Source organism: Podarcis liolepis (genome assembly GCF_965112155.1).
Source record: "Podarcis liolepis genome assembly, chromosome: 14".
NCBI lineage: Eukaryota > Metazoa > Chordata > Lepidosauria > Squamata > Lacertidae > Podarcis > Podarcis liolepis.
The window spans coordinates 51,159,815-51,174,351 of NC_139569.1; the positions used below are offsets into that span (position 1 = coordinate 51,159,815).

General features: G+C 45.4%; 1 protein-coding gene across 2 annotated transcripts in view; it reads left to right on the forward strand.

Annotated features, from left to right (window-relative positions):
• Positions 1 to 280: 280 nt before the first annotated feature.
• LOC310693541 (transient receptor potential cation channel subfamily M member 1-like) overlaps positions 281 to 14,537 on the forward strand; it is a gene marked incomplete at its 3' end in the record, with an annotated part of 36,900 nt that continues 22,643 nt past the window's right edge. Inside the window, exons 1-5 of one of the 2 annotated variants that reach the window (XM_083475841.1) lie at positions 281 to 473; positions 6,892 to 6,971; positions 8,174 to 8,372; positions 10,126 to 10,339; positions 11,378 to 11,502. In XM_083475841.1, the coding sequence (XP_083331967.1) occupies positions 8,370 to 8,372; positions 10,126 to 10,339; positions 11,378 to 11,502 (342 nt within the window). In that variant the 5' untranslated portion in view covers positions 281 to 473; positions 6,892 to 6,971; positions 8,174 to 8,369. Of the gene's footprint in view, positions 474 to 6,891; positions 6,972 to 8,173; positions 8,373 to 10,125; positions 10,340 to 11,377; positions 11,503 to 14,537 lie in introns of those variants that run through there. The other variant, XM_083475842.1, reaches the window with a different exon arrangement.

Here is a 14,537-nt window from a genome sequence, read left to right on the forward strand (position 1 = left end):
ATTAGAAGTTGCAAGCTTCCAAAATCCAGCTGGCCTTTTCTGTTGAGCCAGCATTCTTACAAGTTGCTCTAAGCCACTTGTTTGGAAAAGGGAAAGAAGATTTAACAAATTAGAGATTTGGGTGCTATCAAACTCAGTATGTTGTGCCTCGTTCTGCCATGAGATGGAAACTCCCTCCGGGCAGGGAGATGAAGAGTCATGGGACGTCTAAAGGATTACCTTCGAAAAAAGTCATGAGACTGGTTTGAACAAAGAATCAACTCACATGCTTATCATATGAGACACTCTTCTTAAAGTGAGGATTCTGGTGGACTTCAGAAAGACTGGGAGTCCTAGCCTTTAGAGGAGATTAAACAACTCTGTAAGCAAGAGAAAGGAAAGTGGGACAAAGCTTAAACTTTAATTCTGGTTATCTCTGTTCAGTGTCCACCATCTTTCCATTCTTCAAAGTAAAATGTTCTGCAGAATAACAGGTAGGCTGACTTATTTCAAATTCCATGTTATTTCATCATTGCCACTGAAACTTATTTACGTGCATTTTGTTTATTAAGATGATGATGAAATATCTAATTTTGGGTGTTGAAAAAGAGGGTGCAAGAGCTGCAGTGATTTACCTTTGGGTTTGTTGAATCTGGCAGAATTACTATGAAAGAGGTTGCCAGAGAAGATAGGATAGAGCAGCAGTGAAGTTTAGAGGCCAGCATGCTAAAGATGCTTTCATGAATATGTGTGGGAATGATGGAATGAGACCTTGGTTTTGCAACACCTCCCCAAATCTATAGCTCCTTCCAGTCTCTAGGATTTAAAAATCCTGACCTCATCGTTGTTTGCCAGGGATGTGCAGTGACCACCACCACATACTGAGAAATAGCCACAGTCTTCCAAACAAAATTCATGCTTATCTTAAATTCTTCCAATATTTCTCCTCGGAAGGAACCTCCAAATTTACCTTGATTTTGCTCTTGGCAAAATTTAGTCAGTCAGAAGTTCTCATTCCAGATGTGAATGGATAATTTCTTCATTGACTCAAAATTCCCAATAGGACAATTGGTGTAGGCAAGAAGCAGACAACATCCACTGGACTAATTAACAAAATAGACTGTTCTCCGTAAGTCACAAATGTGTGGAGGCAAACACAATTTTTCAGAAGTTATTGAAACGCTGCTTGCTTCCTCTGAAATTATTGTGAACCTTCTCCTGACCAGGAAATATCCAAATGTGTCTTTAAAATTTAATTTGGGTGGTAACTAAATGAGGACATGCACACACCTTTAAAAAATATTTGGAGTCAGCTGCTAGAATATTTTGGAGGGGCCATAAGATCCAGGCAGATTTCGATGGAAAGATTCATGACCAGAATTGTGACTTTGTGGATTGGTGCTAAAAAAAAACACAAAACAAAACTTGCTTTTCTCCAAAGTTATTTCATGAAGTATATTGTCTCCAAAACTGGCCATGGTTCATATTTAAGGAGGTAACCCCCTCCCCACCCTGCATATTTCTCATGCCATATATTTCTACCCTCTCTTGAGCATCGTAAAAGGAGCCCTGGCCAGTGGTAGCTGGTGGGGTCCTGCAATAGATTCTGATGGGGGAAAACCAACCCCCACACCCTTGTTGCCAGGGGGCAGGAGGTGGAGGTGGCAGGAGGCACAAAGTGGCAGGCAGCTGGTGTCAGAACCATGCAGATCCTCAAGCGCTGGCTTGCTTTTAATTCTGAAAGGGAAGGGACCATCCTATGTGAGTTTGTCCTTCTAGCCTGCATGCATCATCCAAGCAAGCAGTTATTCCCTGGCCTTTACATGGCAGCCCAAGGGAAGCTTCATGGTTGAGCCGCCTCCACTCTGTACATCAAAAACAGCCAGCTAGTAAGAAATTCAACAAAAGAGGTTCCAGTTGCATCCTCTTGGGAGCCGCATGATGATGGTGATGCTGACACAAGAGGACAGACCATTGTTAACCACTGACCCGAGATGCACTTCCAAAGTGGCTTAAACTTTGGTATAAAATTTGGTGTCGCGGTTGATAGTGACCTTGCTGGCTGTGCTACATCTTTTCCTCTCCTGTTGAGCAGGGTAAGCCCCTGAACACTGCCATTAATCTGTCATAATCCTTTCCATGTTCCTTCATGCGAAGGCTCCTGCTGGAAGGATACTTAGTTTCCCCAAACATCCAGGGAGCTACGGCTAGCCGTCTTCCTGGAGAGCCCAAGAAGACTTCATCTTGCAGAACATCCCCTGGGCATCCCACTACTGTGTAGAGGTGAAGCCAAACCAAGAAGATGCCATTTCTCTAAGACTGTATATGTTTTCACTACAGTGTTTTCAGTGGATTATAATCAAGCTTTTGGTAAGAGGATTAAGCATCCTACAGCAGTGAAACTTCAAAGGCCTACTGTACATATGTTGGTTAGCTTTTCATTCCAGTGATTTATAGCACCTGCTTTTGTCTTCTCATTATCATGAGGAATATGTAGTAGGCAGGTGCCAGCCATGGGAAGAAATTAGTTGGCTTTGCTTGTTGATGTGGACCTACCTAAATCACACTTCCCAAACCAAATTGCACACCAAAACAGCTGTTCTTTAACATTTGAATTTTTCCAAATTTTGTGATGCAGTTCTCCAACGTAGGAATGCTTCTTTTAAAGGGGGAAATATATTCGGGGGAAATGTGCACGAAATGCACGTATCAGTGAAAATAATGTACAAAAATGCATTATATTGAGGGGAATTGTTTTAAATGTGTGTGCTTTATACAAAAATGCATACAACAATGTGTATGTTGTGGTGCAACAGTTAAAGTGTTGGACTAGGAGGGAATGTTCCCTTGTGTGCTCCAAGACTGGAGGGTTGTTATGGTCCAATCTGCACATGTGTTGTTGTTTTTTCTAGGGAAATGTAGCGGTTGGAGGGGGGTTGGTAAAGCTGTGGTAATATGGGGGCAGCAGCACTGCATGAGCTCAAGGTGTCCAGCACAGGCACACATGTGCCAGACCAGTGCACGCACACAGACTGGCAGGTGGGCATGCCAGGGGTGTATGCACCCCAGCGGGTGAAGCGCGGAGGGTGAAGGAGCCCACCCCAGCACCTCAGCCCTCGCTGCTGACACTGCCAGAGCGACCAAGCAGGGCTGTGCTGTGCCACCTGCCCACCTGCGCAGGGGAGAGCCTGACCAGCTGACACGGCACTTGACGGGCACAAACCAGGCGCCCCCATGCCAATGCCCCAGTGCGGCCCAGTGCTCCTGCTTTGCACCCCCTCAAAAATCCATGCCTGGGGCCATGGCCCCTCTGGCATCCGCTGCGCTACGCCCCTGTATGGGGGTTCTCAAGGGTGGGTGAATGCTGCTGGTATAAACACAAGTGTTTATAGGTTTTTGTTGTTATTATGTAAAACGATGACAGTGGACCTCTTCCTCTCCCTTTCCCATTTTGTCTTCACAACAGGCCTGTGGGGTGGGTTAGGCTAAGAGATAGCGACTGGCCCAAGGAGATCCAGTGAGCTGAGTGGGTATTTCAAATCCTTTTTGCTCAAAAATGAAGAAAAGGGGGGAATGATATATTTATTATGAAGTATTCCTAAATACCCACAACGAAGAAACACAAGGTTGCTTTTAAACTGCAGACATACCTCAGAGATCTTGCGGGTTTGGTTTCAGACCACCACAATACAGTACAGCAAATATCACAGTAAAGTGAGAAAGTTGTTTCCCAGGGCATCTGAACGTCATATTTCCAAGACAGTGCAGTCTGTTAATCCAGGCCACCCTGGCTGCAGAGGGGGAGGGGGGAACCGGGCTCCAGCCCTCGCCAGCTCCCCTCCCATGGCCAGAAGAGGGGCGGCAGTCGGGGTGTGGGAGGCTGGGCTGCTGCAGCTTCACCCGCGTCCTTGTGAGGAGCATTATCTGCAAAGCACAATAAAACGAGGTATGTCTGCATTTAGATCTTGAATTTATCCAAGCTTGAGCATCTGCGCAGAATTGCTGTAAATTTTAAATCACTTTTGACACTCCTCTATTTGAAACACCAGGCACAGTCTTGCATGGAACGTTTGTATCACCAGCCTAATATCAGGTGGTGAAAGACTTCCAGAAACACAACTAGTTGGCAAATCACGAAACTTGAGATCTTTGCATGGTTTAAGGTCGGCACTAGAGGAGATTTTGTGGTCAGCACTGGATGTATTTTTAACAGCTTTGTTAAAAGAGACTGTAAAGTGTTCCCAAAGGACCTCTTCACCGGCAGATAATAAGCAGAGTAAGCTTTTTGGAATGACATGTATGGAGCTATAATTATGGGGAATGATTTACCTGTTGATTTTCTGTCTTTGGGCCTCTCGTTACCTGTGTGTGACCCCTGCTTGATTTTTGACACTGTCTGCACCTGGAAAATAGGGTTCAAATTTGTATGTGATATCCATTTTATGGAAATTAGAGCCACCTTTGATAACTGTAGCAGGACCCAATCTACATATACAGTCCTCTGGGCCCAGAAAATCCCATCCCATTTCCACCCCACCCCATTCACATGCCATAGTCTTCAGGTAATAGATTCAGAGATATTTTAGTCATGGATAAACCTTCCAAAATTATTCTGGGACAGTAAAACCTCTTTCCTGCTGCCCAGAAAGGAGAAAATGATATTTCTATACCACATCATGTGTAAATGTCTTATCTATCCCAGACATTGAGAGGACAATGATATTTCTTTATGAACAGAAGGTGCACCCCCACACTCGGAACAGAAGCTACCTATAGATTCTGCTTTTGCTACCTGTGACCACCTCGTCAGGGCTACTTTTGTTCCCAAGCACCTGGGTTTAGAAACATCACCATTTGGAAAACACAGAACAAGGAATCCTAGTTTGGGATAGTGAATGGTTTGGATTACTGGAATCTGGGGACGTGCCCTTTCTTCCATCTTCTGCGCAAGTTAATAGCAAAAATTACCCATGGTGCGCACTGGTTTAACATCTTTGTTGACTATGGCCCCAAATCTTGTTCCTGGTTCACTGGATTGCATTTGCCATTTTAGTGACCATTCTCTCAGTTTGGAGAGGTCCTTTTGCAACTCTTCACAATCTCTCTTTTGTTTTAACCACCCTGAACAATTTGGTACCATCTGCAAACCTGGCCACCTCACTGCTCACCCCTTAACTTTAGATCATTTATGAACAAGTTAAAATGTGCAGGTCCCAATACTGGCCCTTGCGGGCTGTACATCTCTCCATTGGGAGAATTGTCCATTTATACCTGTCCATTAACCCCAGCTGGTCCAGGCTGGAGGGCACAGTTTGGCAGAGGCTGCTCTGTGGGTTTGCTTTGATTCCAGCTGTAGGTCTGTATAGGTCTGTATTCCAGCCAGTACTGTATAGCTCAGTGCCAGAGGCCATGCTTTGTGTGCAGAAGCCCCCACATTCAACCCCTGCCATTCCAGTTAGAAGACTCAGACAAGCAGGCAATGGAAAAGGCAAGAGCCTTTTCTGCCCTCTCCTAGGACTCAGGGGAGCTTCTGCCCATCAGAGAAAGCAATACATTAGCAGACCCTCCAAGGGTCCCTGTTTTCCAGGCACAGTCCCAGATTTACAGACATCATCCCAGTTTCTGTTTTGATTCTGGAATGTCCCACTTTTCCTTAGGATGTCCCTATTTTCAGTGGAGAAATGTTGAAGGGTATGGAGTTATCTGACCCCCAAGCCGCCTGAAGGCAATCCTGTATAGGGAAGTTTTTTTTAATGTTTAATGTTTTGTTATGTTTTAAAATATGTTGGAAGCTGCCCAGAGTGGCTGGGGCAACCCAGTAAGATGTGTGGGGTATAAATAGTAAAATTATTATTATGGAATTGGCCGTCCCTATTTTCATCGGAGAAATGTTGGAGGGTATGCATTAGTTAGACAAATAATCTGGCCTGGTATATAGGGCAGTGTCTTGTATTCCTAGTTGGCTGCTAGATATAATATACCTTTCCCCCATAGGATTCTGCCCGGATCCTGAGGACTTTCTCTGCGTGTCCCCATTGAGGGAGGCCCAGAGGGGGGCAATGAGAAAACAGGTCTTCTCTGCAGTAGCCCCCACCTCTTCCCAGGGAGACCCACCAATGTTATCATAATTTTATTATAATTCTGGTGCTAACAAAGACATTTCCTAGGCATTTGAGCAGCACCAATGATATGACACTGTACTGCTAAATCTGGTTGCTGTTTTGTTTAAATACTGCTTATATGATTCTTACTGAGCGTTTTTAAAAAAATACTTTGGTTGTAAAATGGTTCCAGACTTTTTTTAAAGTGGGAAGCAATGTATAAATTGAATTCACCTAACTTAACCCAACCTACTTGTAGTAGTAGAACTTAATGCAGGACTCCGTCTCCACAGTACAATGTAAAATTTGACTTTCCTAACAGTCTTAAAGTTAAGTACTCTGCTTAGCTGGTTTAAGTCTCGTCAAGATATACTATGCTGCTTTTGTTTTTCTTTTGTATTTGTAGGGGTGATTCGTTTGACTTCCTTCAATCATTGTTATTTCACATTTAACCAAACCTACTACCATGTGTCAGGGCAACCCATCAAAGGGGCCCAGTTTCACACATGCAAGGACCATAGCTGTCAACTTTTCCCTTTTTTAAGGGAAATTCCCTTATTCCGAATAGTATTCCTTGCAAGAAAAGGGAACAGTTGACAGCTATGGCAAGGACACACCGTTTGAGACTACATTTGATCTTTGGAGCCCCTGTCTTTCTGGTTAATAGGAGGTAGGGAAAAGCCACCACAACAGATGCTCTTAAGATGTGCTGCATTTTTGTAAACTAGTCTTGAAATACATCCTTTTTTCAGGTAAACATCACTATCTACCATGTGACATCAAATTATTTCTTTCTTCCTTCCCTCCTTAGGGTCAAAAAGCTTGGATAGAAAAAACCTTTTTCAAGAGGGAGTGTATCTACATAATTGCCAACAGCAAAGATGCTACCAGGTGACCCATCTTCTGCTTCTGCATGTTGGTTTTGCGCACCAAACAAGCAATCTTTTGTCAGCAGCAGGAGGAGCAGCCCTCATGGGAAAATGGGGGGCAGGCGCTCTCCCTCCCCAGAATATGAGGCAGCCACTTTCATTGCTCAGAAACAAGTAGGGCGTGTCAGCCAGGATCAGGCTCCAGGCAGCTGGGCTCCAGGATCAGGGGGGAGCTGGAGTCAGTGCAAGTGGGAAAAAGGATGAAGCTGGTCCAAACAGGCAGGTATTGTATACCAAGGCAGGAGTAGAGGGCAAGAGGGCAAAAAGCAGGTGCACATTAAAAGACATGCAGGGGGCAATTTTATTTTTTTAAATTGGTATTTAGACAGCATCCTACATAATTAAAATGCTGTGGCAGTGTTCAGAAGTATAGGCAACCTGCTCTTGACTAGGGCTTTATAAGGCCGGGTAAACTGTGACTGGCCCTTGAGGTCAGCTGACAGGCTGCTCAGGCAGGCTGGTTCTGCAGCCTCCGTGGTGCCCTTGAAGCAGAGAGCTCAGGCTGCCAGTGATTCAGAAGGAAAGATGCTGGAGTCTGGCTTCTTGGAGCCCCAGCTGAAAACCTTCCATGGCACCTTGTAACTGAGAGAGAAAGGGCAGACCTCTAGATGGTATAAGCAGATCTGACAGTTTTCTGTGCATCTGCTTGTGTGTGCAGTGCTGCATGGAACTTGGCAGAAGATGAGCATACCATTCTGGCCCCAAAACATGCTCTGATACCTGATTTTTATTCCCTCCTCAGGGTCTAACTGATTTGCTTCATTTTTTTTATATAAAAAAACACCCCCAAACTTGAATGCCTGAAAAAGTGCACTGATTAGTCAGGTGTCAGGATTCCCCCGCTCAGCATTAAAACTGCAGATGGAAAGCACTGCCTTAAAAGAGGTATTCTCCCCCTTTCTCATTCAGGAGGGAATATCCACTCTAAGATGTTGCAAGCCATGTGCAACAACCCGAAACAAAGGAAGCAAGCCTTTTCTTTTTACTTGGATGAAAATATATGCAAAATCAGTCCATTAATTAATCTACTAAAACCCCTGTAATCAACTAAGTCCCTGTCTTTCATCACAAGGGGCAACATCCCTATTAGATTTTTAAACATGAAGAGGGGAATGTTCTAAGCCAACTGCTGGCTGCCCCCTCACAGTTGCTCTTTGCCCTCAGGTGCTGCTGCGGCCAGCTTCTTACACAACACACCCCAATTCCTCCGAGTATAACTGCGAACAAGAATGAAGAAGACGCAACGAAGCAGGTGGATACTCAGCCTGAGAAGTGGTTTGTCAGTAAGCACACCCAGGCACTCCCAACTGATGCCTATGGAAGCCTTGAGTTCCAAGGTGGAGGCCACACCAACAAGTCCATGGTATGTGGTAACCTCTATTTCACCAATAGACACAATATAGCCCAGTGAAGAGAGGGGTAGATTTCCGAAGCCTGGCAAGGGGAATGTCCTTAGAGGGGCTGCAGAAACCCAGCCAGATGGGCAGGGTATAAAAAATAAAGTTCAAGTTCAGTTTTTTTGCGGCCAAAGCCAGTGACACTAAACACCTAATAAGGTGTCTAATAAGGTAGAATCTGTCACACACATTCTTCTATTTTGCGAATTTTATAGTGAAGAACGAGTTCAACTTTTTTCCCGCTTCTATCAAAATTTATACCCCTAAAAAATAAATAGATAGATGATATTATTATTATTATTATTATTATTATTATTATTATTATTATTAGACAATGACCAGATTCCAGTTTTTGTTTAAAGTGAGTTTGGGAAAGTGGATTCTTCCTTTGGCAACTAGACCACATTGAGGGAAGCCCAAAATCTTAAGACTGCTGACATTGGTGAGCAGTGAAGTTAAAACGTGCCATTGAGTTGCAAGTGAGGAGGCTTCCCAGGAAGCAAGGATAGGGGAATCCTCCATATAGCAAATGGAGGGGAAAGGGTCAATTAAGCCCTTCTTCCTTACACCTGGATTTAGAGATGCGTTTTTGCTGTTGTTACAGCTATCAGTTGTATCATCAAAAGTGGCACAGTCCTGTCCCCCACAGTCCACCTTTTGTTTAGACTGGGCAAAGACACCTTGTGTCTTTGGAAGGGAGCTGAGCTCCTCCCCCTCTTACTCTGGAAACATTAGCTTGGCCTTTTATGGTGCCACAAGACGCCTTCTTTGTTTATGCTGCATTACTGATTTGCAAGCCTATCTTTGCTACCTTTGCTGTGTCCCTCTGATTCGCCTGCGCATGTGCAGAGTAGCAGTATCTTAGAATGATCATGGAATCGCAGAGCTGGAAGGGACCCCAGGGGTTGTCTTGTCCAGCCCCCTGCAGTGCCAGAATCTCAGCTAAAACCTATCATGAAACTCTGCATTGCATTATGCTCGGGGCCATCAAATAAAAAAGAACAGCAGTAGATTTAGGATAGACAACAGAAAATATTTATTCATACAACACATACTTTCCTTTCTGCAAGACACAGTGCTGCTGGCCAGTGACTCTGATGGCTTTAAAAGGGAATTGAGTGATCGATCAATAGCTGTTAGTTGCATTAGCTGGCCAAACCTCCCTATTCAGAGGGAGTGTACCTCCAAATGCTAGGTGTTGGGGAGAAACATCAGGAGAGGGCCATTGCCTTGTGGATTTGCTTTGTGTTCACCTGCTTGGCCAGTATGGGAAGCTAAACTCTGTGAACTTTGGATCTGATTGAGGAGCATCTGATACATATATGCTGCTTAATCAACAAAACCCTCTAAGTGGTTTACATAAAACGACATGAAATATTTTTTTAAGATACTATTAAAATCACACCTCAGAAAACAAATACACATAACATTTATCAAAATATAAGTAAAACCAGCAGTTTTGCAACAAATATACATAATAAAACTACGTACATATCTGGCCAAGAGGTTTTTAGCAGGCACCGAAAGCAAGACAGCAAAGGCACCTGCCTAATATCAGTGGACAGGGCGTTCCAGAGTTGACAGTGCTGCCACACTGAAGGATAAATTTCTTGCAGACGTTAAGTGGCACTTACAAAGAGCAGGCATGGATGGGGTAAAGAGATCCTTTAAGTAAGCTGATCCCAGCTGCTAAGCTGTTTGTTTCCACCTGCCTTGCAGTACATCCGAGTGTCATATGACACAAAGCCAGACTCGCTGCTCCACCTGATGGTGAAAGACTGGCAGCTGGAACTCCCCAAGCTCCTAATATCCATCCACGGGGGACTGCAGAACTTCGAGCTGCAACCCAAGCTGAAGCAAGTCTTTGGGAAGGGCCTCATCAAGGCCGCCATGACCACAGGGGCTTGGATCTTCACTGGGGGAGTCAGTACAGGTGAGAAGTGCACTCTTGGCCTGCTTACTTATATGCTGACCTTTGGCTGATGAAAACTATCAGCCTGTCCCCAACGTAATGTTTTCTTGCCGGGGGGGGGGGAGAGATGAGCAGGGATTTAATCCAAGGGGCTGTAACTGTGTCGTTTTCATGTTTCCTCTCCTCCCTTGGCCTGTGCTAGGAGCCTTGCCAGAGAGATGTATAAATCCCCGTTTAAGAACCCTGTCTGTTTCCAACAGCCAGTAGTCAAGGTTCAACAGACAACAGACAACACAGTAACAAGACATTTTCATACTATTTTCAGTTTTGTGTGGGACACCTCATAGATAGAACAAAGTGAAACGATGACATCCTGTGCTTTTTTATATTAAACCTTTGTCCATGTGGATCTTCTTATTGCCAACTTTTGAGTTTTAAAATACTAAACCACCTCAAAACAGACTGAGTCAGGGCAAAAAGTGGAGCGTCACATACAAAGGTGGAAGAAAAGTCATAACCTTGCAGGTTATGTGAAGAACCTGGACAGTGGACCCCAGACCGCCAACACTGGTTGCTTGATAAGGCAGGGTGTATTGTGCTCCTGTGCATGCGTGTGAAAGAGGGAGGCTGGGAGGGTGACTGTGAGAACACACTTTTAATGAGCTGTGGCTCTGGCATGCCCATCCATGCACACAACTGAAATGGAGTGGGACTCAGTCCCAGTTAATAAGTCCCATCACTTTCATTGGGAATGAGTCAAGACTCACTTTTGCTGGGTGGAGGCTTAAAGTGCTCAATTCTTTCTAAAGATTTGGTGCATTTAAAACCTTTTAAGCAACCTTCCTGAAAACACTGAAGAACATGGTACCGGTAAAGTAAGGGCCCAGTTTTATGTGTCTCTTCCATTAAAGCAGATTCATAGCAAGTGCTCCCTGGAGTATCTTAATAAATGAGAAGTGAAGGGGGTGTTTTTACTGGAGAAGGCTCTCTCTGTCTCCCTCTGTGATGTATGCAGCTGTCCCCCAGGGAAGACTCTAACAGACTCGATCCCTCCTGCAGGTGTCATTCGCCACGTTGGAGATGCCTTGAAAGATCACTCTTCCAAGTCCAGAGGACGCATCTGTGCCATAGGAATTGCTCCGTGGGGCATTGTGGAAAACAAGGAGGATCTGATTGGGAAAGATGTAAGTTCCCACACATTCTGTGGATTTTTGCCAGATTCTCTTGCTCTCGCTGCCTCTGATTTGCTGGGATCCCTTGATTCTTATCAGCAAATCAGACGAAGCATTAAAGGGTTGCTTGTGCCGCCTTATGCAGCGCTGCATCCAAAGGCCGGGGCAGGAGTTTTGGAGGAAGGGGGAGGGTGGTGGTTGCCACTTTTTGTGCATTCTTTTGTCAACCATGTTACAGGCAGAAATCAGCAGGTGAAGCTTTCCCCAGCTCAGAGATATGCAGCACCATGTCCAGTCATTTAAGAGGAGGCAATCTTCCCAGAGCTTTGGAGGCCCTTCTCACAGGCCACATTCACACAATATATGTAAAGCGCTGAAGTTTATTACGGGTGCTAAGAGTTGTTAGGGGACCCTCCCCCCCCCCTTCCCCTCTAGAGAACTCCAGTTCCCAAAGTTCCCTGGGGAAAGGGGTTGACTGTTAAATTGTTCATTTTCTCTTTGCCTTTAGCCACCTTTAGCTCAGGTTGAATGTAGCACTAAATAATATTTATTTATTTATTTATTTATTTATTTATTTATTTATTTTATTATGTATACCCTGCTCATCTGACTGAGTTTCCCCAGCACCTCTGGGCGGCTTACAGCATACATAAAAACATAGTAAAACATCAAACATTAAAAACTTCCTGATACAGTGTGGCCTTCAGATGTCTTCTAAAATCTGTGGAGTTCTTTATTTCCTTGACATCTGAAGGGTGTTCCACAGGGAGGGTGCCACTACTGAGAAGGCCTTCTGCCTGGTTTCCTGTAACTTCGCTTCTCGCAGGAAGGGAACCAGCAGAAGACCCTCGGTGGAAGACCTCAATGACCGATGATAATCTCTTAGCATGAGGGGGAGGGCCCAAGGGCAAGATTTTGTTCTGTGCAGCCTTCCGAGGGCCAGCTGCCAGCAGTGATCAGGGCCAAGTGCGAAAATGAGCAGAGCAGCTACTGTGAATTTTGCCTTTGTGCAGCAAGCTGTTTTCTACACACTCTTGCAGATCCCTCTTTATCCTCCAGGCAAGCGAGAAGCATCGTCCTTCCAGCCAGCTGCAAAGCAGGACTGGTGTGGGCGTGGCTTCAGAGCCTGGAGAGAGGCCCCCCCCCCCACAAGTCAAGCAGAGAGGCTGGGGGGGAGCCCTGCATCTGGCCCCAAGGTCTAAGGATTCCCAGCCCTGGTTTAGTGTTACATGAATGACATATCCTCCAAGTGTTCCGATTTTCCAGGGACAGTCCCAGAATTACAAAAGCTACCCCGGCTTTTGATTTGATCCCATTTCCTCCACTAGTGCCACCGCCACCAAGCTCTGGGAGGACGAGGAGCCGGCACTTCTCTGGAGCGACTGGGGGGGCAGCTGCCAGGGAGGGAGCAGCCTGTGGCCTCTCCAGGGCTGCTGCCAGCCTCCTCCCTTGGGCAGCTCATAGAGGAGGAAGAGAGGTCGCCAGCCCAGAGGCCCAGCCCCATGCCACGTGCCAGCTCTGAGGGGCAGGGGCCCCCTGGGCAGGAAACAAGGAGGAGCAGAGCACAAGGGGTCTTGTTGTTGTTTTTAATGCTTTGTGCAGCCGCATTTAATATTGCCCCTTTCTAACATTTATTTATTGGTGTGTGCTTTGCTTTTTGTAAATCTACCAAAGAAAAAAATAAAATAAAACCAGGATTAAGGGGTTTTCTCAGGATGGTGGCGGGTGGGTGTGCTGTGTCCTGTTGCTGAAGGGGGGTGGAAATGCTCTGTAGGGAGCCGGGACAAAAATGGGAGATCAAGGAGGATCGGCTGGGGGGGGGGGGGAGTGAGAAATGTCCCTATTTTCATCTGAGGAATGAATGAGGGTATGGAACGAGCCTCAGCTGCCCAGCTCCCCACTCCTCAAGGGAGGGCTCAGGCGTTTCCACTTGCAATCAAATGCGTGGATCAGAATATGGCTTATAATTCAGATTTTGCACATCTCTGGACAGTGTTCTCTTCTCTAAACATATAAAAAATGCAATTTGAAACACATCTTTAAAGTTTAATCTGTTTTTAAAGAAATGTTTATTTTGAAAGGAAATAAATATTCCAAAGTATGTGGTGTATGAATATGCAAATATTCATGGAAGCTTGAGGAGGGGTGGGGATGCAGATTAATTCGGCAGTGGGACAGAATAGGTTTATGCACAAACACATGCAACAATGACATTATGCACTGTCAAATCCACATTTAAAGTAACCACAGTTTCCCTGAATTTTTCAGACATAAACGGGACACTGCTTAGTATGAAAGCAATCTGGTCCTTGCCGCTGTGCCAGAGGAGCAGGGCAGGTGCAAGTCTGAGTATGGCTGGATTTCATTCATCTAGTGCTTTAGTATTAGGTCTCTTGTGTGCAGAAAAAAGCAGAATGCAAATATTAGTATCAGTAAATCTTAGTGTTTGGAGTCTTATGGCTTGGATAGCTGGGATAGAAGAGGAGAATTCAACAGCTGCATTGTTCTTATGCCTGTATGACAAGCTGCAGCTAGCAAACGTCTGCCTCCAACTTCACTCTTCCCCTTTGCACCCCAGACAGAATGAAGAGCTGCCCAGTGGCTGACAGCTACAGTCGTACCTTGGAAGCTGAACGGAATCCGTTCCGGAAGTCCATTCTACTTCCAAAACGTTCAACTTCCAAGGCGCAGCTTCTGATTGGCTGCAGGAGCTTCCTGAGCTCAATCGGTAGCCACAGAAGCCCCATCAGACATTCAGCTTCCAAAAGAATGTTCGCAAACCAGAACACTCTCTTCTGGGTTTGCAGTGTTTGGGAATCCAAATGTTCGACTGCTAAGGCATTCGTCAACCAAGGTACGACTGTATACAGTCATACCTCGGGTTAAAGACACTTCGGGTTAAATCTTTTCAGGTTGCGTCCCGCAACAACTCAAAAGTAACAGAACGGGTTATGTCCGGGTTTCGCCGCGTGCACAGACTCTCAAAATGCCGTCACGCGCATGTGCAAAAGCGGCGAATCGCGACCCGCGCAGACGCAGGTTGTGTT